The 22,603-nt window shown below is 52.6% G+C and overlaps 1 protein-coding gene across 1 annotated transcript in view; it reads left to right on the top strand.

Annotated features, from left to right (window-relative positions):
• The window catches only part of LOC140387312 (uncharacterized), a 404,134-nt gene that overhangs the window by 66,575 nt on the left and 314,956 nt on the right, over window positions 1-22,603 (top strand). Inside the window, exons 4-5 of the mRNA XM_072470241.1 lie at window positions 401-597; window positions 6,487-6,570. Coding sequence (XP_072326342.1) covers window positions 401-597; window positions 6,487-6,570 — 281 coding nt within the window. The remainder of the gene's footprint in view (window positions 1-400; window positions 598-6,486; window positions 6,571-22,603) is intronic.

Raw genomic sequence — 22,603 nt, 5'->3', positions numbered from 1 at the left:
TTTCTCTCAAGTCTGTTGTGTGGCACTGTATCACATGCCTTTTGAAAGTCCATGTACACCACATCAACAGCATTACCATCATCCACCCTCTCTGTTGCCTCCCTAAACAATTCCGACAGAAACATGATTTCCCCTTTCAAAATCAATGCTGGCTGTTTCTAATCAACCCACATTTTTGCATGTGACTGCTGATTCTATCCCGAATAATTGTTTCTCGAAGTTTGCCCACCATTGATGTGAAACTGACTGCTCTGTAATGCTGGGGCTACCCTTACAATTTTCAACAAGGGCGTAACAGGTTCAAGGGGCTGATTTGCCCCCTCCTTATGTTCCTCGGTTAATCCCGTTGATGCTGAAGAATGACCCACTAAAACTGCCTTCCTCCTTACAAAATGCTTAGATTCCCTGAAGAACCTGCAGCATTTGGAAAATAAACGGGAAAAGTGGGAAAAGAAGCAGCAGAAAAGGAGGCGAATCAAACAGCGCTCAATCAGCAAGGAAAAGTGGGTGGAGACTCTGGTGGTGGCGGATTCTAAAATGGTGGAGCATCACGGCAGTGAAAACATTGAAGCGTATGTACTCACCGTCATGAACATGGTGAGTAACCTCGTTATTCAATCGTCCATTCTGACGGGCAAAGGTGGCTTGGAAAATGAGCTTATACAATTTCTCGGAGCAGTATGTTCTAGAGCCAACCAAGGCATGGCAATGAGCAATGTAAAAAGGATTAATCAACAGGCTCATGGTAAAGGAGCCTGTAGGTGACAGCAATCATAACGTGACAGAATGTTTTGTTCAGTTTGATGGGGAGAATTATGGGTCTAAGACTAGTGATTTAAACCTGAATAAAGGTAATTATGAGGGTTTGAAGATTGAGCGAGCTGAAGTGAACTGGGTTAAAAGGTAGGACAGTAGAGATACAGCGGCAGTCTATTAAAGAGATATTTAATAACTCTCAGCAAACATTTATAGATAGGAGAGGTGCTAAATGAATATTTTTCGTCAGTATTCACACAGGAAAAAGACAATGTTGTCGAGGAGAATACTGAGATTCAGGCTACGAGACTAGAAGGGCTTGAGGTTCATAAGGAGGAGGTGTTAGCAATTCTGGAAAGTGTGAAAATAGATAAGTCCCCTGGGCCGGATGGGATTTATCCTAGGATTGTCTGGGAAGCTAGGGAGGAGATTGCTGAGCCTTTGGCTTTGATCTTTAAGTCATCTTTGTCTACAGGAATAGTGCCAGAAGACTGGAGGATAGCAAATGTTGTCCACTTGTTCAAGAAGGGGAGTAGAGACAACCCCGGTAACTATAGACCAGTGAGCCTTACTTCTGTTGTGGGCAAAATCTTGGAAAGGTTTATAAGAAATAGGATGTATAATCATCTGGAAAGGAATAATTTGATTAGAGATAGTCAACACGGTTTTGTGAAGGGTAGGTCGTGCCTCACAAACCTTATTGAGTTATTTGAGAAGGTGACCAAACAGGTGGGTGAGGATAAAGCAGTTGATGTGGTGTATATGGATTTCAGTAAAGCGTTTGATAAGGTTCCCCATGGTAGGCTACTGCAGAAAATATGGAGGCATGGGATTCAGGGTGATTTAGCAGTTTGGATCAGAAATTGGCTAGCTGGAAGAAGACAAAGGGTGGTGGTTGATGGGAAATGTTCAGACTGGAGTCCAGTTACTAGTGGTGTACCACAAGGATCTGTTTTGGGGCCACGGCTGTTTGTCATTTTTATAAATGACCTGGAGGAGGGCGTGGGAGGATGGGTGAGTAAATTTGCAGATGACACTAAAGTCGGTGGAGTTGTGGACAGTGCGGAAGGATGTTACAAGTTACAGAGGGACATAGATAAGCTGCAGCGCTGGGCTGAGAGGTCGCAAATGGAGTTTAATGCAGTAAAGTGTGAGGTGATTCATTTTGGAAGGAATAACAGAAAGACAGAGTACTGGGCTAATGGTAAGATTCATGGCAGTGAGGATGAGCAGAGAGATCTCGGTGTCCATGTACATAGATCCCTGAAAGTTGCCACCCAGGTTGAGAGGGTTGTTAAGAAGGCGTACGGTGTGTTAGCTTTTATTGGTAGAGGGATTGAGTTTCGGAGCCATGAGGCCATGTTGCAGCTGTACAAAAATCTGTTGCGGCCGCATTTGGAGTATTACGTGCAATTCTGGTCGCCACATTATAGGAAGGATGTGGAAGCATTGGAAAGGGTGCAGAGGACATTTACCAGAATGTTGCCTGGTATGGAGGGAAGATCTTATGAGGAAAGGCTGAGGGACTTGAGGCTGTTTTCATGAGAGAGAAGAAGGTTAAGAGGTGACTTAATTGAGGCATACAAGATGATCAGAGGATTGGATAGGGTGGACAGTGAGAGCCTTTATCCTCGGATGGAGATGGCTAGCACGAGGGGACATAGCTTTAAATTGAGGGGAGATAGATATAAGACAGATGTCAGAGGTAGGTTCTTTACTCAGAGAGTAGTAACAGCATGGAATGCCCTGCCTGCAACAGTAGTGGACTCGCCAACACGAATGGCATTCAAATGGTCATTGGATAGACATATGGACGATAAGGGAATAGTGTAGATGGGCTTTAGAGTGGTTTCACAGGTCGGCGCAACATCGAGGGCCGAAGGGCCTGTAATGTTCTTTGTTCTATCCCAGTGAGAAGGATGCATTATCTGCAATTAAATAAATAAGGTAAGGATAGTAGCAAGTTTTAAAAAAACAATAAATTTTGCGTACCCAATTATTATTTTATCCAATTAAGGGGCAATTTAGCGTGGCCAATCCACCTACCCTGTACATCTTTGGGGTAAGACCCCCGCAGACACGGGGAGAATGTGCAAACTCCACACAGACAGTGACCCGTGGCCGGGACTGAACCCGGGTCCTCAGCACCATGAGGCAGCAGTGCTAACCACTGTGCCACCATGTTGCCCTAGGATAGTAGCAAGTTGAAAGAAATACTGTACAAATTCGCAAAGGTGGATGGCAGATCAGAGGATTAGATTTTACGGACCAGCAAAGAATGGCTTAAAAAATTAGGGAGACGTCGAGCAAGAAAGGAAACTAGCTCGTAATATAAAAACAGACAGTAAGAATTCCTACAAGCATTTAAATAGGAAAAGGGCAATTAAAGCTAGTGTTGGTTCTCTCGAGAGTGACTCTGGGGAATGATAATGGAAAACAAGGAAGTGGAAAAGTTGTTGACCCGGTATGTTGTGCTGTCTTCATGGTAGGAGACGTAGAAAACATCCCAAAAACATGTGAAAATCAAGAGGTGAAAAAGAGCGAGGAAGTTAAGACAATCACCATTATCCGAAAGTCAGATATCCCGCATCCTCGGGCCTTGAAAGAAATGGCTGCAGAGGAAGTAGATATATTGGTTATAACCTTTCAAAATTCTTTATATTCTGGAAGGGCAGATTGGAAATCGCCTGAGCAGATTGGAAAATAGCTAATGCTTTATTCGAGAAAGGAGAGAGACAGAAAGCAGGAAACTATAGACCAGTTAGCCCACCAACAGTCACAGAAAAATTGACAGAATCTATTCTTCAAGAGATTGTAGCAGGATATTTAGAAAATCGTAAATGTGGTCAGCCGGAGGCGAGATTATCAGAGATTATCATAGAATTTACAGTGCAGAAGGAGGCCATTCGGCCCATTGAGTCTGCACCGGCTCTTGGAAAGAGTACCCTACCCAAGGTCAACACTTCCACCCTATCCCCATAACCCAGTAACCCCACCCAACACTAAGGGCAATTTTGGACACTAAGGGCAATTTAGTATGGCCAATCCACCTAACCTGCACATCTTTGGAGTGTGGGAGGAAACCGGAGCACCCGGAGGAAACCCACGCACACACGGTGAGGATGTGCAGACTCTGCACAGACAGTGACCCAAGCCGGAATCGAACCTGGGACCCTGGAGCTGTGAAGCAATTGTGCTATCCACAATGCTACCGTGCTGCCCTGATGGTTTTGTGAAAGTAAAATCATGGGCGCGCGCGTGGATCGGGGCGAGCGGGTGAATAGCGGGAGAGGGCAAAATCGAGATTCGCGCCGGGTGGGAACCATTTTGAAATTCACCTGGCTCCCTCCCGATGGCGAGTTCCGTATCGCGCCCCCAAATGGCGAGAATATCTTTAACCCCCATTTGCATTCATTTCAATCTCATTAAGGAAATTGAAGTCAAATGCAGTGGCTTCTGGGAATCACCCAACTTCCCAGCGGGAAGTCACGCGGGAGTCTTTTGGCACTCCTTTTCAAAAACGTGAAGCTGGCGCAGTGACTACTGACGGGAGGTGAAGAGGTGAATATCCCTTTCCCGGCACGCAGCTCAAGGACACCGAAGCTGCTGCCCCAGTGCTCAGGGCACATGGGGGAGGTGGGGTGGGACACGCCCGCAGGGTGGGTGGGATTGGTCGGGGCTGAAGTGTTTCAGATAGCTGGTCGTCCCTGAGGAGGGCTGAGGGACTTTTCACCTGTGAGATCTTCCAGCCATCTTTAAATATTGTGGAGACTCAAACAGGAGCAACCACAGCCGCTGCCTATCTGTCCTACCAAACTCTTCCGAGACTGAGCCCAGCTGCAGCTTCTCTCCTCAAAGTCAATTTCACCCCCTTTGACTGTGAGCAGCCTCTAGCTCCACAGCTGAAGGCTATTTCAAATGAAAGGTCGTTGGTCATTCTGGTGGAGTTGGAAACAAGTAAGAATTAAACAGGCCAGAGGAGAACTCCTGAATAAAGACCCAGGTTAATACAAGTTAAAGTGACTCTCCAAAGGGAATCCTACAGCCTGGGAGTTCTGACTGAATGTTACTGCCAGAAGATCCTCGTTAGCAATTCAACCTGTGGTTTCAAACACTCCGCGTCCTGGGAGGACAGTTGCTGCTGCAACGACTTCAACATCAGAAGCAAGGACTCATCTTCCATTTCATATTAATCCTCTTATCATTTTTACCCCTCCCGCACCCTCTGTGTGTCCATCTGTGTGCGTTTGGATATGGGGTGGGACAGTAAGAGGGGAAGAGTCGTAGATTAACTGGCCGTCATTCTTTTTAATCATAGAATCCCTATAGTGCAGAAGGAGGCCATTCGGCCCATCGAATCGCACTCACCTTTGGAAAGAGCACCCTACCTGGGCCCAAGCCCCCACCCTATCCCCATAACCCAGTAACCCGACCTAACCTTCTGAACACTAAGGGGCAATTTAGCATGCCTAATCCACCTAACCTGCACATCTTTGCACTGTGGGAGGAAACCCACGCAGGCACGGAGAGAACGTGCAAACTCCACACAGACAGTGACCCAAGGCGGGAAGTGAACCTGGGACCCTGGTGCTGTGAGGCAGCAGTGCTAAGTCTTATCTCTATTTTTGTTATAAATAAAGAGTTATTGGGCTGGAATTTCCGTCCCACCGCGCCACATTTCTGGTTCAGCACGCCGTTGAGATTCTCCGTTTCGCCGGCTGGTCAGTGGTGTTTCCCGTTGTGGGGCAGAGCCATGGATCTCGAAACATTCCTACAGATTATTGGTTCATTTACTGAGCTGGGACTCAGGGGGTTGTGGTGCTGGAATTGACTGTACACCCGCCCTGGGTGTCATATCACAACCAACTGAGCTACACTTGACACATTGAATTTCTATTCTGAGAATGGAAATTGAATAACATTTGTCTTTTCTCATAATTTGGAAATCAAAGCCGTAATATTAGCTGTCATGAATTTATTAGGAAACATTTGAACCCATAAACTGTGACCCTCAGGCTTTGGAGAGCTGAATGCTGCGGCGGCAGCATATAATAATTCAGGAGATATTTGCAGCAAAATCAATTTAAAGCACCAGCTGGGATTTATGATCCATCCAGGTTGCTTGGCTTGTTGCTGAAGTAACAGCATTGTAACAAAAATTTCAATCAAGAGACATCGAAAGCAAGACTCTATTTCACACTCTAATACACACACACTTATACACTCACATGCTCACATAGACACCCTCACACACATGCACGACACACACACAATCTCTCACATGCTCACACGTGCACTCTCACATACATCTGCCTTTATTCTCACACACACTCGTGTGCACATACACACATATACTCACATGCTCCCATACACACACTCACATATCTCAAACATACACAAGGTCATATTTTTGCCATTGAGGTGGGAAATCCCCTAACAACAACAGACCCGTCTCCATGGAAGTGTAGTGTGGCAACCAGATTTGTGAGCAATATTCCAAGTGTGATCATACCAAGGTTCGATACAACTTGCCAGTTTTTATACTCAATGCCCCGTCCAATGAAGGCGAGCATTCCATATGCTTTCTTAACTACTTTGTCCACTTGTGTTGCCACTTTAAAAGATCTGTGGACCTGCACACCCAGATCTCTCTGACTTTCTATGTTCCTAAGAGTTTTGCACATGTTCCTGCGATGTGTCCTCACCACCTCTTTACGTATCTTTCTGCAGGTCGCAGGGTTATTCAGTGATGCAAGCATCGGCAATGCTGTGAACATTGTCATAGTTCGTCTTGTGCTGTTGGAGGAAGATGAGGTGAGAAGGAAATGTGTGCGCTTTATCGAATGTGAGGGGCAGTACTGGTAGGAAAATGTCTAATGTGAATACTGGTCTGTGTAGAGTTAACCATATGGCCATGCATTCAGCTCAACCCACTCATAATGACTCTAGCTTGCATTTCACTTGTTTCCCCATTCATTGGAACTGAGGGTAATGCCAAACAGGTGAAAAAGCAGCTGAAATAAAACTATTCAAAAGAGAATTGTGTAAATACTTGGAGAGGAGAGGTTTGTTGGGCTGTATTTGGCGGAAGAGAAGAGGAGTGGATAGCTCTTTCAAAGAGTTGACCCAGTTATGTTGGGTGATATGGCCTTGTTTTGTGCTGGGTGAATATGAATGTGTTACTGTGGGCAGCAAGCTCTGTTAAGGTGTTGCTCGCCACAGGTAGAATGTAAACCGTGTAGAATGCAATTACTTTTTATACCTTTCGAGTTTCAATATTTTATGTTGGAGGCCTTATCCTCTTTGTCAGATGTTTACTGCAGATACCATTTCTTTTTCTGCAAATGCTAAATGAGACCCTGCCACAGTTCGTTCAATGTTCTCCAGCGTTGGTTTGATGCTGTTGAAACTGTTGTTCGCAGCATGCATTATCCTCTTGCTGTTTCTCCCCAATAATTGAGAGGTTTTGGGCAAGGGAGAACTTGGTTAACAATATTTGTGCCATGGGAACAGAAGGCAAAGACTTGAGTAATTGGCATAGAACCAGGGAAGCGGTTATGGGATTCGTATGCGGCAAGTTATTATAATCCGAAATGTGCTGCCTGAAGGGAGGATGGAAACAGATTCAATAATATTATTCAAAAGGAAATTGGAGATGGGGCTAAAGAGTGCCACCATGACTGGTCAAATGGCCTCCTTTGTTGCTATATGATTCTATGCATCTCCTTTCCTGAATTCAGTGGGATAGAATTGGGATTGAGTTCCATGCAGATTCTTTCACATCGTACGGCCATCCTCTTCTTTCCCTCATTCTTTGCCTCTGTATATTCCAGAGGACTCCACACTCCCGGCAACTATAGACCGGTGAGCCTCACATCTGTAGTGGGTAAAGTCTTGGAGGGGATTATAAGAGACAAGATTTATAATCATCTAGATAGGAATAATATGATCAGGGATAGTCAGCATGGCTTTGTGAAGGGTAGGTCATGCCTCACAAACCTTATCGAGTTCTTTGAGAAGGTGACTGAACAGGTAGACGAGGGTAGAGCAGTTGATGTGGTGTATATGGATTTCAGCAAAGCGTTTGATAAGGTTCCCCACGGTAGGCTATTGCAGAAAATACGGAGGCTGGGGATTGAGGGTGATTTAGAGATGTGGATCAGAAATTGGCTAGCTGAAAGAAGACAGAGGGTGGTGGTTGATGGGAAATGTTCAGAATGGAGTTCAGTCACAAGTGGAGTACCACAAGGATCTGTTCTGGGGCCGTTGCTGTTTGTCATTTTTATCAATGACCTAGAGGAAGGCGCAGAAGGGTGGGTGAGTAAATTTGCAGACGATACTAAAGTCGGTGGTGTTGTCGATAGTGTGGAAGGAAGTAGCAGGTTACAGAGGGATATAGATAAGCTGCAGTGCGGGGCTGAGAGGTGGCAAATGGAGTTTAATGTAGAGAAGTGTGAGGTGATTCACTTTGGAAGGAAAAACAGGAATGTGGAATATTTGGCTAATGGAAAAGTACTTGAAAGTGTGGATGAGCAGAGGGATCTAGGTGTCCATGTACATAGATCCCTGAAAGTTGCCACCCAGGTTGATAGGGTGGTGAAGAAGGCCTATGGAGTGTTGGCCTTTATTGGTAGAGGGATTGAGTTCCGGAGTCAGGAGGTCATGTTGCAGCTGTATAGAACTCTGGTACGGCCGCATTTGGAGTATTGCCTACAGTTCTGGTCACCGCATTATAGGAAGGACGTGGAGGCTTTGCAGCAGGTGCAGAGGAGATTTACCAGGATGTTGCCTGGTATGGAGGGAAAATCTTATGAGGAAAGGCTGATGGACTTGAGGTTGTTTTCGTTAGAGAGAAGAAGGTTAAGAGGAGACTTAATAGAGGCATACAAAATGATCAGAGGGTTAGATAGGGTGGACAGTGAGAGCCTTCTCCCGCGGATGGAAATGGCTGGCACGAGGGGACATAGCCTTAAACTGAGGGGTAATAGATATAGGACAGAGGTCAGAGGTAGGTTCTTTACGCAAAGAGTAGTGAGGCCGTGGAATGCCCTACCTGCTACAGTAGTGAACTCGCCAACATTGAGGGCATTTAAAAGTTTATTGGATAGACATATGGATGATAATGGCATAGTGTAGGTTAGATGGCTTTTGTTTCGGTGCAACATCGTGGGCCGAAGGGCCTGTACTGCGCTGTATTGTTCTATGTTCTATGTTCTATGTTCTATAAGCCCACCACCACAGCCCACCATCTCACTCACACGGAAAAGAATGGGCGTGATTCTCTGTTTGCCCATGCCGGAATCGCGAAACGAGTTTGGGCGCAGAACAGCTTCCGACGGCAAAATCACGGCTTGACGCCAAACCGGGATTCCCCGGCACCCTGAAAATGGGGTAAATGCGTCGCTCGTCCTGTGGGGTAATGGTACAGTAGGCATATCATTAGGGGGCCTGACACCCTATTCTCCGGGGCCCTCCGAGACTCACCGCGTCCGATGGGCCGAGTTCCCGACGGTGTGGTCCACTTGTGGGCTCAAACGTCGTGTCTAGCGATCTGGCTGCTGAGCGAGAGAGAGGAGGGAGGAATGTTAAAATTAGAGGTAGGCTGTTCAGGAAGCCGTTCTTTATCAAAGGATAGTGAAAATATGGAACTCTCCCTCTCCCGATGAAGCTGTTGAGACGGAGGGCCAATTGAAAATTTCTGCTGGGACTGATGGAGATTTGTTAGGTAGGTACAGGTATCCAGGGAGATGCAGTCAAGATTCAGATCAGTTATCTAATTGAATGATAGAACAGGTTTGAAGGGCTGAAAGGCCTCCTCCTGGTCTTCGTTTGCCTCCAGGATGTCAAGACATTTGGGATCTTTCCCTGTTTCCCCTTCTGATAGATTTAAGACCCAGGCTTTGTCAGCAGTGGGGATTTGCTTAAAATAATTGGGGAGACAGGCTGGAGGCTGCAAGGAGGGGCTGCAATTAGGTTGGGTTGGCTAAGTTGGATGACGTTCCTCCTGTATGTCCACCTGTTGAACAGGTTAAGGAAGTCAATTATGCTTCCCATCCTTCAACGGAATTGGGTGAGAGCCAAGAAACATGCAGGGGGGAAGAGAAAATCTGTCATTATCGGCCTACATTACGTGGAATGCACAGCTCAGAAAGAGGCCATTCGGCCCAACTGGGTTCCCAGACTAGCCTCCTCCCATCCATTTTCACCTTAACCCTAACAGAAAACCCTTACATTTCTTTCTTCATCAGATCTGCCTTGTGTTTTATCCGGATTTATCGCAGCCTCGCGGTTCCCTCAGTGTTGTCCTGGATTATCAACTTTGCTTCTTTAGCGAGAATCCACAATGAAAATGCGCTGTTAATTCCAGCCCCAGGTGCCCTGGAGTCACAACACAAGTGAATTAACCAATACTTTTTATTTAAAATACCTGATGTCTTTGGCTCTTGGCTGCTGAATAATTACAGTCACCAGGGTTGTAAGTTTAAACACAATTACTGTTTATTTATAACTAGACGTATAATGAAATATGGAGGAAAGACGACCGATTAGCTGTTAACTAATTCCTAACTCCTACTTTAACTTTCCCCCACCTCTACATACACACACACACCCACACAGGACAGACAAACACAGAGGGGTGGAGAGGGGTAAAAATAATGATCAAAAGAAGGGGTGGCAAGGTGGCACAGTGGTTAGCACTGCTGCTCACAGCGCCAGGGATCCGGGTTCGATTCCAACATCTGGTGACTTTGTGGAGTTTGTACATTCTCTCCCTGTCTGCTTGGAGTTCCTCCGGGTGCTCCAGTTTCCTCCTACAGTCCAAAGATGTGCGGGTTAAGTGGATTGGCCACGCTAAATTTCCCCTCAGTGTCTGAAGGTTGGAGTTATGGGTATAGGGCGGGGATTGTAGGGATTCTATGAAAAGGAAAAAGAGGTGCAACCCAGCAGCCACCCTGCGCCCGAATAACAGCTCACCGGGACACAATGTGGCTGATAAAAGCCGGTAAGCCCCACTCCCGAGATCTACCCGGCTCACAACACCTCATGGGATCTAATGCAATCTCGTGAGACGTTGTGATGTAAATCCCATCTCTCGTGGGCGGGATCACGTTTTAGCAAATATGCATATTAAAGCAAGGCAGCTAGCCTCAGTTTAATATGCAGCTTCCTGAGTTATTCGGAGACCGCGGGCGAGCTCTCCCTTTCTGCAGCGAGATTGCATTCACAGCTAATATTAATAACAATAATTGCTTATTGTCACAAGTAGGCTTCAATGAAGTTACTGTGAAAAGCCCCTAGTCGCCACATTCCAGTGCCTGTTTGGGGAGGCTGGTACGGGAATTGAACCCGCGCTGCTGGCATTGTTCTGCATTACAAGCCAGCTATTCAGCCCACTGTGCTATACCAGTTGGCTTTCTGGAGAGAGATTCAGAAGAGAGACTGTAACACAACCCTTCTTCGTGATTCCTGGATCGAAACTGAAAACTCCTTGGGACTCTGAAAAGCATTTCACTGGGATATAATCCAATCACTGCCAGTTACCAGAGAGAGTACAGCCTTTTGTGCCAATTCATTGGCCACCGGCCAATCAAGCAAACCTAGTCCCAACCCATCTCCCTCACTGATGCCGACAAGTCTGTGGTCTCCTGTTCAAACCAGCAGACTAGCAAACTGACTCCTCCTGTAACTTCTGGATTCTTCTGCTTGACTTAAAGAAACATGTCCATTAATCATCCATGGATCAAAAGAAGAACAGCAAAGTAAAAGAAAGGGGAAATTAGGGGAATAAACAAGAAGGATCCTTACAAAGTAAAACCGTAATAGCAGGGGCGCAGAGCTGTGTGACGCAGTACGCACCACAGGAGTGGTTGTTGCTGTCTAACAAATCAAAGACTTGAGAATAGACACCGTAATGATCTTTTATTACAATCTCCTAAGATCAGCATAGCTTTTTCGACAGCGAGCTGCCCCATTTGGGTGATTAAATTCCTTTGTCGGAGTAAAATTGCTCCTGGTCTGTGCTGGTGCCAGGAGCAGTGCCCAGGAGCGAACACCTCGCCCTTGCCGTGCAAATGTATGCATGAGGGGGAGCTGTCAGAATCCCACTATTGGGCCGCCATTTTGAGGGGTGGCCTGATATCACCATCCGGCGACTACCACCCCTCCCCCTACACAATTCTAATCCTGCCCCCCCTCAATTGGCAAGTAGGGGACCCTGCCCCCCCCCCAAACACCACGAGAATTATAGGTCATCCTCCCCCACAACACAGGTAAGCACGGTAGCACAAGTGGATAGCACTGTGGCTTCACTGCGCCAGGGTCCCAGGTTCGATTCCCCGCTGGGTCACTGTCTGTGCGGAGTCTGCATGTTCTCCCCGTGTGTGCGTGGGTTTCCTCCGGGTGCTCCGGTCTCCTCCCACAGTCCAAAGACGTGCAGGTGAGGTGGATTGGCCATGCTAAATTGCCCTTAGTGACCAAAAAGGTTAGATGGGGTTATTGGGTTACGGGGATAGGGTGGAAGTGAGGGCTTAAGTGGGTCGGTGCAGACTCGATGGGCCGAATGGCCTCCTTCTGCACTGTATGTTCTATGTATGTTCTATGTATGTTCTATGCAAAGGTAACACACATGCATGAGGGTGACCCAATCCCTCCCACCGATCCCCCATCAGACCACCATACCAGCCATCCCCCATCAAAGACCCTGATATCGGAGACCCTCATATCAGAGACCCCAAAATCAGAGATCCCCTCTATCAGAGATTCCCTGCTATCAGAGGCCCCCCATCAGTCACCCCTGCCTGGAAGCTAAAATGCACTGCAGGCAGAAATAGTGAAACTGTGTTTTCACTTACCAGCCCCTTACACCTGCTGCCTCAGACAGAGGTGTTGAAAGCAGCAGCTGTTACTTCATATAAAGCATATCACATTTAAACCCCCTCAGACCCTTTGATCTGTGAGGCTCCTATTCACTTTGAAAGAGAAATAGCTTTTTGTAGGCTGTACGACAGAGAATTAGCTTCCAGACAACCAGATATCTGGATTGTTTAGTTTCATTTCCCTTCATGCTTGAATGCATCTCAAGTATCTTGCTGTGAAACTAACCACAATCTTTATAAACAGTAAGGTGATAAGTGCTCTCACTTCGTCTTTTTCTCAGCAGAAAGCACTTAACTTATTTTGATGTAGTGAGGACATGTTAATCATAGGTGCCCAAACTGTTGCTCGCAGTCCACCAGGACATAGGGCAGCACGGTAGCATTGTGGACAGCACAATTGCTTCACAGCTCCAGGGTCCCAAGTTCAATTCCGGCTTGGGTCACTGTCTGTGCGGAGTCTGCACATCTTCCCCGTGTGTGCGTGGGTTTCCTCCGAGTGCTCCGGTTTCCTCCCACAGTCCAAAGATGTGCAGGTAGGTGGATTGGCCATGATAAATTGCCCTTCGTGTCCAAAATTGCCCTTAGTGTTGGGTGGGGTTACTGAGTTATGGGGATAGGATAGAGGTGTTGACCTTGGGTAGGGTGCTCTTTCCAAGAGCCGGTGCAGACTCGATGGGCTGAATGGCCTCCTTCTGCACTGTAAATTCTATGATAATCTATGATAGCTAGATGTTTATAAACATTGTGACCGTGGCTCGATTCGCTGCCAGATTGGGAACACCGCTACTGGTGGCGGACATTTTAAATGCACCTGGACAGTCTCAGAGCAGCTGAACTTTATTATCCAAATACATTCTCTATGTAAATGCAGCCTCCTTTGTGTGACAGGAGTGGAGTGCGACTCCTGGCAACATTTTCCCCTCTGTCAGCGTTTGGTTTGCCTTGGAGAGGTGATTGAAACCGAGATACCACTGCCTCCCACTGCCACGCTTACCCCGTGAGCACAGACAGGGCAGGCATCACAGTCAGGTCTAATCTCTTTGCTCGATGCCCGCAGAAGCACCGGCATCTGAGAATGGCGGACTGCGAGCAACAGTTTGAACAAGAATTAAAGACTCGAATAGCACCTGTCCAATACCTCGGGACATCCCAAAAGCACCAGTGAAATACTTTTTGAAGTGGAGGCTCTGTTGGAGTGCCAGCTTCACCACAGTGGGTAAGGCGGGTGGGGGTTAAGGGGGCCGGGGCGGGGAGAGGGGTGTGAGGGTGTTGGGGAGTGTTCTGTCGTGAATTGTGTTCTCACTCAGGGAAGGAGTCCTGGTGATTTGCAGCTTTAAGATGCGGAAAATGGCAAACTACTGGCTAGATTCACAGAATAAAGCTCCTTCTATTCTCCCTTAACCCACAAACAGTAAACGTTAACAAAGTGCACACGATGCTCAAGCTAAAAGTCAAGTACAGCAGTTGCTGGAAATCTGAAATATTAAATTGAAAATGCGAGAAGCATTTAGCAGAGCAGGCGGTATTTGCAGAGAAAGTGAGAGAAAACGGGTTTCTAATGAAAGGTCAGCGATCTCGAGTTAACCCCAAGGAGGGTGATTTGGAATCTGGCTGTCACTCCCAGGCCAATGTTCACTTCAATGAAGAGTGAAATAACCAAGTATGTAAAGGCCACATTCTTACCGATCCGGTCAGTATCCCGACGGGAGTATCAGATTAAAATTATCGCCTACTTTTCTCTCTCCACAGATGCTGCCTGACCTGCTGAGCATTTCTATCAAATCCTGGGCTGGATTCTCCGATTTTGCGGCTACGTGCCGACGGCGGCGTGGGAACTGTGGCATTTTATCACGCCAAAATCGGCGCCGAACCCTCACCGATCCCGGGACCGGTGAGGGGCTAGCAGCCACGCCGGGTTAAACTCCCGGCACCCGCGCCAAATACGGCTGGAGAATGGACGGGTCAGTGGCCGCATGGGCAAGGCGACGACCTGTAGCGGTGGTGCCATACAACATGGTGCCAGCCATGCGCGGACCCGACCTGCCAAATACGTCAACCCCTGGCCACCCCCCACCAGTCCCCCCAGCCCTCATGGAAGCCCCGCCACGGCCAGCAGCTCCCAGCCGAGTGTGGCGGCGCTGGACACAGTCCGCGGCCCCCACGTCGGGTTCCCGACCGCTGAGACCACCCGTCAACTGCGCGGTCAGGAACACAGCCCATCGGGGGCAAAGGATTGTAAGAGGGCCTTCCGATGACGCGCTAACGCCGTTCCAATGGGGCGCGTTGCAAAGATGCCATTTCGGAGAGGGCGGAGAATAGAAAATCAGCATCAAACTGGCATCCCCCCTCAATTTGGCCGTTTGAAAGCATTCCCCGCCCGATTGCCAATTACGATATCGACGTCGGGCAATGGAGAATCCGCCCCCTGTTTTAATTTCCTGCTTGGAGCAACCTCCTCTTCCCCCACCCTGTATAAACTCAAACTCGGCTGCCCAAGTCCTGATTGGCACCATGTTCCATTCATCCATTGGCCGCTGTGCCAACTGACTTGGGTGCGCAATGCATCCGTTTTAAAATTCTGGCACACTGGGCTAAATCGCTGGCTTTGAAAGCAGACCAAGGCAGGCCAGCAGCACGGTTCAATTCCCGTACCAGCCTCCCCGAACAGGCGCCGGAATGTGGCGACTAGGGGCTTTTCACAGGAACTTCATTTGAAGCCTACTTGTGACAATAAGCGATTCTCATTTTCATTTTCTTTCCTTCCGCTTTTCATATCCTCCACGGCTTCACCTTTTGCTAATACCTGTAACTTCCTGCAGCCCTCTGAAATCTCTGCATTCTTCCAATTCTGGGGCGAAATTCTCCATTATCGGCGGAAAGTCCGTCGATCGGCGCAAAAAACGGCGCAAATCCCACTTGCGTCACGTCATAAAAATGGGCCGATAGTCTGCGGCCTGAAATGGGCTAGCAGCGACGTAACGGGATCCGCGCTTGCGCAGTGGTTCACGCCGTGCAGCGTCATACGCGCTGCACGGCGTGACGGCTCATAAGGCCGCGCAGCTCCCCCCCACCCGACCGGAACAGCCGACCGCAACACCCGACTGGATGGCTGGCCGTCGCTCAGCCCCGAGGTTCGAGTCACGCGATGTGGAGGCGCTCCTGGACGTGGTGGAGCAGAGGAGGGACGCCATGTATCCCGGGCACGGCCGCAGAGTTGCCCCACGCCACAGCCGGCGTCTGTGGAGGGAAGTGGCAGAGGCCGTCACCGCTGCGGCCCTGACACCACGGACAGGCACCCAGTGCCACAAGAAGGTGAACAACCTCGTCAGAGCAGGCAGGGTGAGCCTCCCCCATATCCCCCCTCCCCCATATCCCCCCCTCCCCCATATCCCCCCTCCCCCATATCCCCCCTCCCCCATATCCCCCTCCCCCATATCCCCCCTCCCCCATATCCCTCCTCCCCCATATCCCCCCCATATCCCCCCCATAGCCCCCTCCCCCATATCTCCTCTCCCCCATATCCCCCCTCCCCCATATCCCCCCCATATCCCCCCATATCCCCCTCCCCATATCCCCCCTCCCCCATATCCCCCCTCCACCATATCCCCCCCATATCGCCCCCATATCCCCCCTCCCCCATATCCCCCTCCCCCATATCCCCCCTCCCCCATATCCCCCCTCCCCCACATCCCCCCTCCCCATATCCCCCCTCCCCCATATCCCCCCTCCCCCATATCCCCCCTCCCCCATATCCCCCCTCCCCCACATCCCCCCTCCCCCATATCCCCCCTCCCCCATATCCCCCATATCCCCAAGTGAATCCAGCCCTAACCTTAACCTCTGCAATGCACGCGCAACTGATGGCGTGCATTCATATACCTGCCTAACACTGTTGCCTTTTACCCCTGCCACCACCCCCGCCCCCCCCCCCACAGGAGAAGCGCGCACACAACAATAGGGAGCATGTGAGGACTGGAGGAGGGCCCGCTGATGAGAGGCCACTGACCGTACACGAGGAAAGGGCCCTGGAACTGGCTGGCGGACCTGAGGACCGGGAGGTTGCTGATGCAGAGGTCGGGGCCCACGAGCAAGTGAGCCATCAACAGCCCGTCCCCATGTCCCCCCTCCCCTATATCCCCCTCCCCCGTATCACCTGATCACTGCCTGATGTCTAACCATGCATGCTTCATTGTGTATCGCAGGACCAAACGTCCAGGCACCCATCCCCGCAGATGCACACCGCCCGCAGGATGCTCCTCGGAGGCCACAGGAGACGGAGAGACCCGCACCCTCCAGCATGCGACGCCCGCAGGATGCCCCTCGCACACCACGCGAGACGGAGAGACCCGGACCCTCCAGCATGCGACGCCCGCAGGATGCCCCTCGCACACCACGGGAGACGGAGAGACCCGGACCCTCCAGCATGCGACGCCCGCAGGATGCCCCTCGCACACCACGGGAGACGGAGAGACCCGGACCCTCCAGCATGCGACGCCCGCAGGATGCCCCTCGCACACCACGGGAGACGGAGAGACCTGGAGCAACAGGGAGACGACACCCCCGTCACGTTCAGGAGCGACCACCCAGCGATGAGGGGGGCAGCCACAGGCCCCCGTCACATCCGAGCCAGGCCACCACTACCCGGGACAGCACTACCCAGGACACCCCTACCCGGGACAGCACTACCCGGGACAGCACTACCCGGGACAGCACTACCCAGGACACCCCTACCCGGGAAGACGAAATACCGGACAGTGACTCAGAGTGGATGGGTGGAGACGAACCCCCACCCCAAAGTGCCATGGAGTCAGAGTGGGACGAAGAGCACGACACAACGCCACTGCTGTCACCAACACCCTCCACCATCGCAGAAACACTCACCACGGTTGGGCACTTTAGTGATGAGGCGTCTGGTACACTCACTGGTGCGCACAACACAGCCGTCCCGGTACAGCAGGTGGAGGTAGGAGCAGCAGAGGGACCGGGCGGTCGGAGGGCAGCCCAGGCCAAGCGAACATCTGCCGCCCAGATGGATCCCGGGTTCCTGCAGTTACCACACCCACACATAGATCCGATGCAACCACCGGCACGGAGACGAGCGAATAGGGTGATGGGTGGCTTGCGGCGGCTGCGGTCGCAGGTGGAGGAGTCCACCCGCGTCCAGGAGCTGGGAGTGGTCCCGGTCATGCGTGCCACCCAGGCTGACACCGCACGGGTGGCGTCCGCGGTGGAGGCAATGGGTGCGACGGTGTCAGACATGGGGAACGGTTTGCGAGGCCTGGGGCCTTCCGTGCAGGCGGCGTCTGTGGCCCAGGAAATGGCTGCCCTCTCACAGGAGGCCATGAGCCAGTGCCAGCGCCAGATGGCAGAGGCGCTCAACGCCATAGCCCAGTCTCAGCAGGCCATGGCCCAGTCTCAGCAGGCCATAGCCCAGTCTCTGCAGGCCATGGCCCAGTCTCTGCAGGCCATGGCCCAGTCTCAGCAGGCCATGGCCCAGTCTCAGCAGGCCATCGCTGAGGGCATCGGCGCCAGTGGCCATGTGCGAGCCGGCGTCGCACTGTCACAGACAGGGTTTGACAACCCCCTGGGCTCCATGGCTGCAAACCTGCAGACCCCTGTCGATACCAGCACGGGCCTCCAGGACTGGCAGCGCCAGATGTCGGGGGCGCGTCGGATGGCCAGTCCGTTCGCATCCCCCACCCATGTAGAGGCCTGGGGGCCATCGGGCACCCCGAGGGAGGAGGAGGTGGTGTGGTCCGTCCCGGCTCCCTCTGTAGGGGAGGTCCCAGTACACCGCGACACCTCGGACTCCCCCCCCTTCCGTCCCAGGTGCATCAGGTGGGCAACGGGCAGGACAGGCTGGCAGCTCGCCATCCCAGTCGCCCGGGCCGCAGCCTGGCCCATCTAGGCCAGGACGCCCCAGGAAACGGCCACCAAAGGGATCCAGTGTCAGAGGGCAGGAATCACAGGAGTCCACCTCCAGTTCTGCTGTACCGTCTGGGGAACCACGTAGACGTAGTCAAAGGGCCCGTAAGGCCAAACAATTAGACACTGAGTAAGTTGGCACGGGTGCAGGGCACAGATGAGTTTTAGGGGCTAGGGCACGTGCATGAACTCCTTTGGTTATTAAAGTCAATGTTACACCTACAGAAGCTGCCTTTGTGCTCTGTCCAAAGTGTGCGGGCGTGTCATGTACGTTGAGCGCAAGTGTGTGTGTGACGGGTGGTCTTACCTCAGCCCCAGGTGAGTCTGCCCCCTTCCCCCTGGGCCGCCATCAACATTCCCCGGGCAGAGGACGGGACCGTGCGCTGCAGTGTCACAGCCGCATGCAGGGATGGTCCGGGTGGATGGTGGTACTGTGGCCATGGGTCAGACATAGTCCAACGATGTAGAGCCAGGAGCTCATCGGAGGCGGGTTGTCATCATCCTCCATGGCCTGCGATAGACACGCGTCCACCCGCAACTAGGTGAGCCCGGCCCGTTGTGCCGCCGGTGGATCGGCAATTGGGGGGGGGGTGGTGTGCATGCGGGTGGGGTGTGTGGGGTTGGGGAGGGGGGTGAGGGTGCTGGGTGGGTGGATGGGTGGGGGGTGTGGGTGGTCGGCTGTTGCCATGGTGTGCGGTCTGTGGCCATACTACCCGATTCCCACGCCCATCTAGTCAGTGAAGCGGGCGTCTATCAGTCTGTCCCGTGCCCGCTGGGCCAGCCGGTAACGGTGGACAGCCACCCGCCTGTGTCTACCCCGTCTGCCCTGACCATTGCCCCCATCCCCCTCATCTGGGGAGGACTAGGCCTCTTCCTGCTGCTCCTCCACTCCGCCCTCCTCTGCCTGCGGCACATCGCCCCTCTGCTGGGCTATGTTGTGCAGGACGCAGCACACCACAATGATGCGGCCGACCCTATCTGACCGATACTGGAGGGCGCCCCCAGAGAGGTCCAGGCACCTGAAACACATCTTCAGCACGCCAAAGCACCTCTCGATCACTCCCCTTGTCGCTACATGGGCATCATTGTAGCGGTTCTCCGCCTCATTGCGTGGCCTCCGTATAGGCGTCATCAGCCACGATCGCAATGGGTAGCCCCTGTCGCCCAGCAACCAGCTCCTCAGCCGGGGATGGCGTCCCTCGTACATGCCGGGGATGGATGACCGCGACAACACGAATGAGTCGTGTACACTGCCTGGGTGACGGGCGCAGACGTGCAGGATCATCATGCGGTGGTCGAAGACCACCTGTACGTTCATCGAATAGGTCCCCTTCCTATTAGTGAACACGGCCCTGTTCTCTGCAGGTGGCCGCACCGCGACGTGCATCCCATCGATCGCGCCCTGGACCATGGGGAACCCGGCAACGGCAGAGAAGCCCATGGCCCGGGCATCTTGGCTGGCCCGGTCCACGGGGAAGCGGATGTAGCGGTGCGCCATGGCATAAAGGGCATCTGTCACTGCCCGGATGCACCGATGCACCGATGTCTGCGATATGCCGGACAGGTCCCCACTCGGTGCCTGGAATGACCCCGTTGCATAAAATTTCAGGGCCACCGTAACCTTGACGGACACGGGGAGAGGGTGTCCCCCGCCAGTGCCACGCGGTGACAGGTGTGCCAGCAGGTGGCAGATGTGTGCCACGGTTTCCCGGCTCATCCGGAGTCTCCTCCTGCATTCCCGGTCCGTGAGGTCCTGGTATGACTGCCGGGGCCGGTACACACGGGGCGCCCTCGGGTGCCTCCGTTGGCGTGGGGCCGCGACGTCCTCCTCCCCCTCCTCGTCCTGTCGGTCAGGAGTCCCTCCAGCCTGGGCGGCTGCCGCCTGCCCCTCTGCGGCAGCCTGCGCCGCCTCTCTGGCACGCTCCTCCTCCTCCTCCTCCTCCTCATCCAGGGCAACATAGACATGAGCGGCTGCCACCACGGCGGCCAACATCGCTGGATGGTCTGAAAACATGACGGCCTGGTGGGGGGGGAGGGGAACGACGACATGTCATCATTGCCCATATCCCCTCCTCCCCCCAGCCAGGTGGCATGGACCGCATGGGTCCAACTGTTGGAGGCTGGCACCTGGCCAGGTGGACCAACTCATTTGCCCTCCCATCACCCACCCCGGCACGGACCCCCCCAACCCCCAACCTCCACCCCAGCACGGACCCCCCCCAACCCCCAACCTCCACCCCAGCACGGACCCCCCCCCAACCCCCGACCTCCACCCCAGCACGGACCCCCCCCCAACCTCCACCCCGGCACGGACCCCCCCCAACCCCCAACCTCCACCCAAGCACGGACCCCCCCCCCCCAACCTCCACCCCAGCACGGACCCCCCCCAACCCCCAACCTCCACCCCGGCACGGACCCCCCCCAACCCCCAACCTCCACCCCAGCACGGACCCCCCCCAACCCCCAACCCCCAACCTCCACCCCAGCACGGACCCCCCCCAACCCCCAACCTCCACCCCAGCACGGACCCCCCCCCAACCTCCACCCCGGCACGGACCCCCTCCCCAACCTCCACCCCAGCATGGACCCCCCCAACCCCCAACCTCCGCCCCAGCACGGACCCCCCCCCAACCTCCACCCCAGCACGGACCCCCCCCCCAACCTCCACCCCAGAACGGACCCCCCCCAACCTCCACCCCAGCACGGACCCCCCCCAACCTCCACCCAAGCACGGACCCCCCCCCCCCCAACCTCCACCCCAGCACGGACCCCCCCCCCAACCTCCACCCCAGCACGGACCCAGCCCCCAACCTCCACCCCAGAACGGACCCCTTCCCCCAACCTCCACCCCGGCACGGACCCCCTCCCGGCACTCCCCCGGAGCCCAGCCTACCCCCCCCCCCCCGCCGCACACACACACAACACAAGCCGAGACACACCTCTCCTCACGCAATCAGTCTGCGGCCACGCCATTTCCTGCCCAGAGCCAACCCCCCAGGCCGTCACTCACCTCCTCGCTGGTCGGCGTGAGCCTGGAGCATCGGGTCACGCCGATGAAAAGGAGGTTTGATTCACGTCGACGTGAACGGTCATCACGTCGACGGGACTTCGGCCCATCCGGAAGGGAGAATATCGGCAGGCCGAAAATCGGCTGCCTTGCGCAGACCCGTGACATTCTCCGCGGCAGCGGCGCCATTAACGCCCCGCCGACTTTTCTCCCTTCGGAGACTTCGGCGGGGGCGGGGGCGGGATTCACGGCGGCCAACGGCCATTCTCCAACCCGGCGGGGGGTCGGAGAATGACGCCCCTGGTCTCTTGACAAAATTTGCCCCCTTTGCTTCCCTGAATCATAGGCATGTGTGCCCGAAACTATCTGGTATTCCCTCCCTAAACCTCTCTGCCTTTCCACCTCACTCCCCTCCTTCGGGCAACCCTTTAAAAACCATCTTTGACCTAAACTTTGGTCATTTCCCCTGATATCTGCTCCTGTGGTTTGGTGTAAGATTCTGTTTGCTACCGTGAGTCACAAATGCCGCTTGTTCCTTAGCGTTTGTCTCAAGCATTCTACGAACTCTGTTAAGCTTCATCGCACTAGTAGGCTTTCATAAAGGCTGTTCTTTCAGCTTTGCGTTCCAACCCTTCAAATTAAGATGAAAGCGTTTGGAAATTATGGATAAAAGCAGCATGTCTGCGAGCAGGAGACAGAGGTCAACAATTTCGAAAGGAGTGAGAGGCATCACCTCACTTCAAAGTTCAGCGTCTTTTCTTATTTGATGCACTTTCCCAGAATTCTGTCTGAAGAAAACTGCATGGAACTTAACTAGTTTAAATTGCCGTCTAACTGACATTGTTGTTGGGGGAGGTAATACAACCGTGTATACTACTGTGCAATATTGCGTAGTAAGTGTAGCCGCAGTGATTTACTCAGTAATATTGAATGTGTACTAATGCACCACAGGAACCCCCCCCCCCCATTAAACACTGACCCCGAGAACTGGTACGCTACATGGGGACGCCCAGTAAATACTGACACACTCGGGAACCCC

This window comes from Scyliorhinus torazame, chromosome 12, assembly GCF_047496885.1.
Source record: "Scyliorhinus torazame isolate Kashiwa2021f chromosome 12, sScyTor2.1, whole genome shotgun sequence".
In the NCBI taxonomy this organism is placed as follows: Eukaryota; Metazoa; Chordata; class Chondrichthyes; order Carcharhiniformes; family Scyliorhinidae; genus Scyliorhinus; species Scyliorhinus torazame.
Note: the sequence above shows the minus strand (reverse complement) of the source record. Positions and strands in the feature narration are given on the sequence as shown.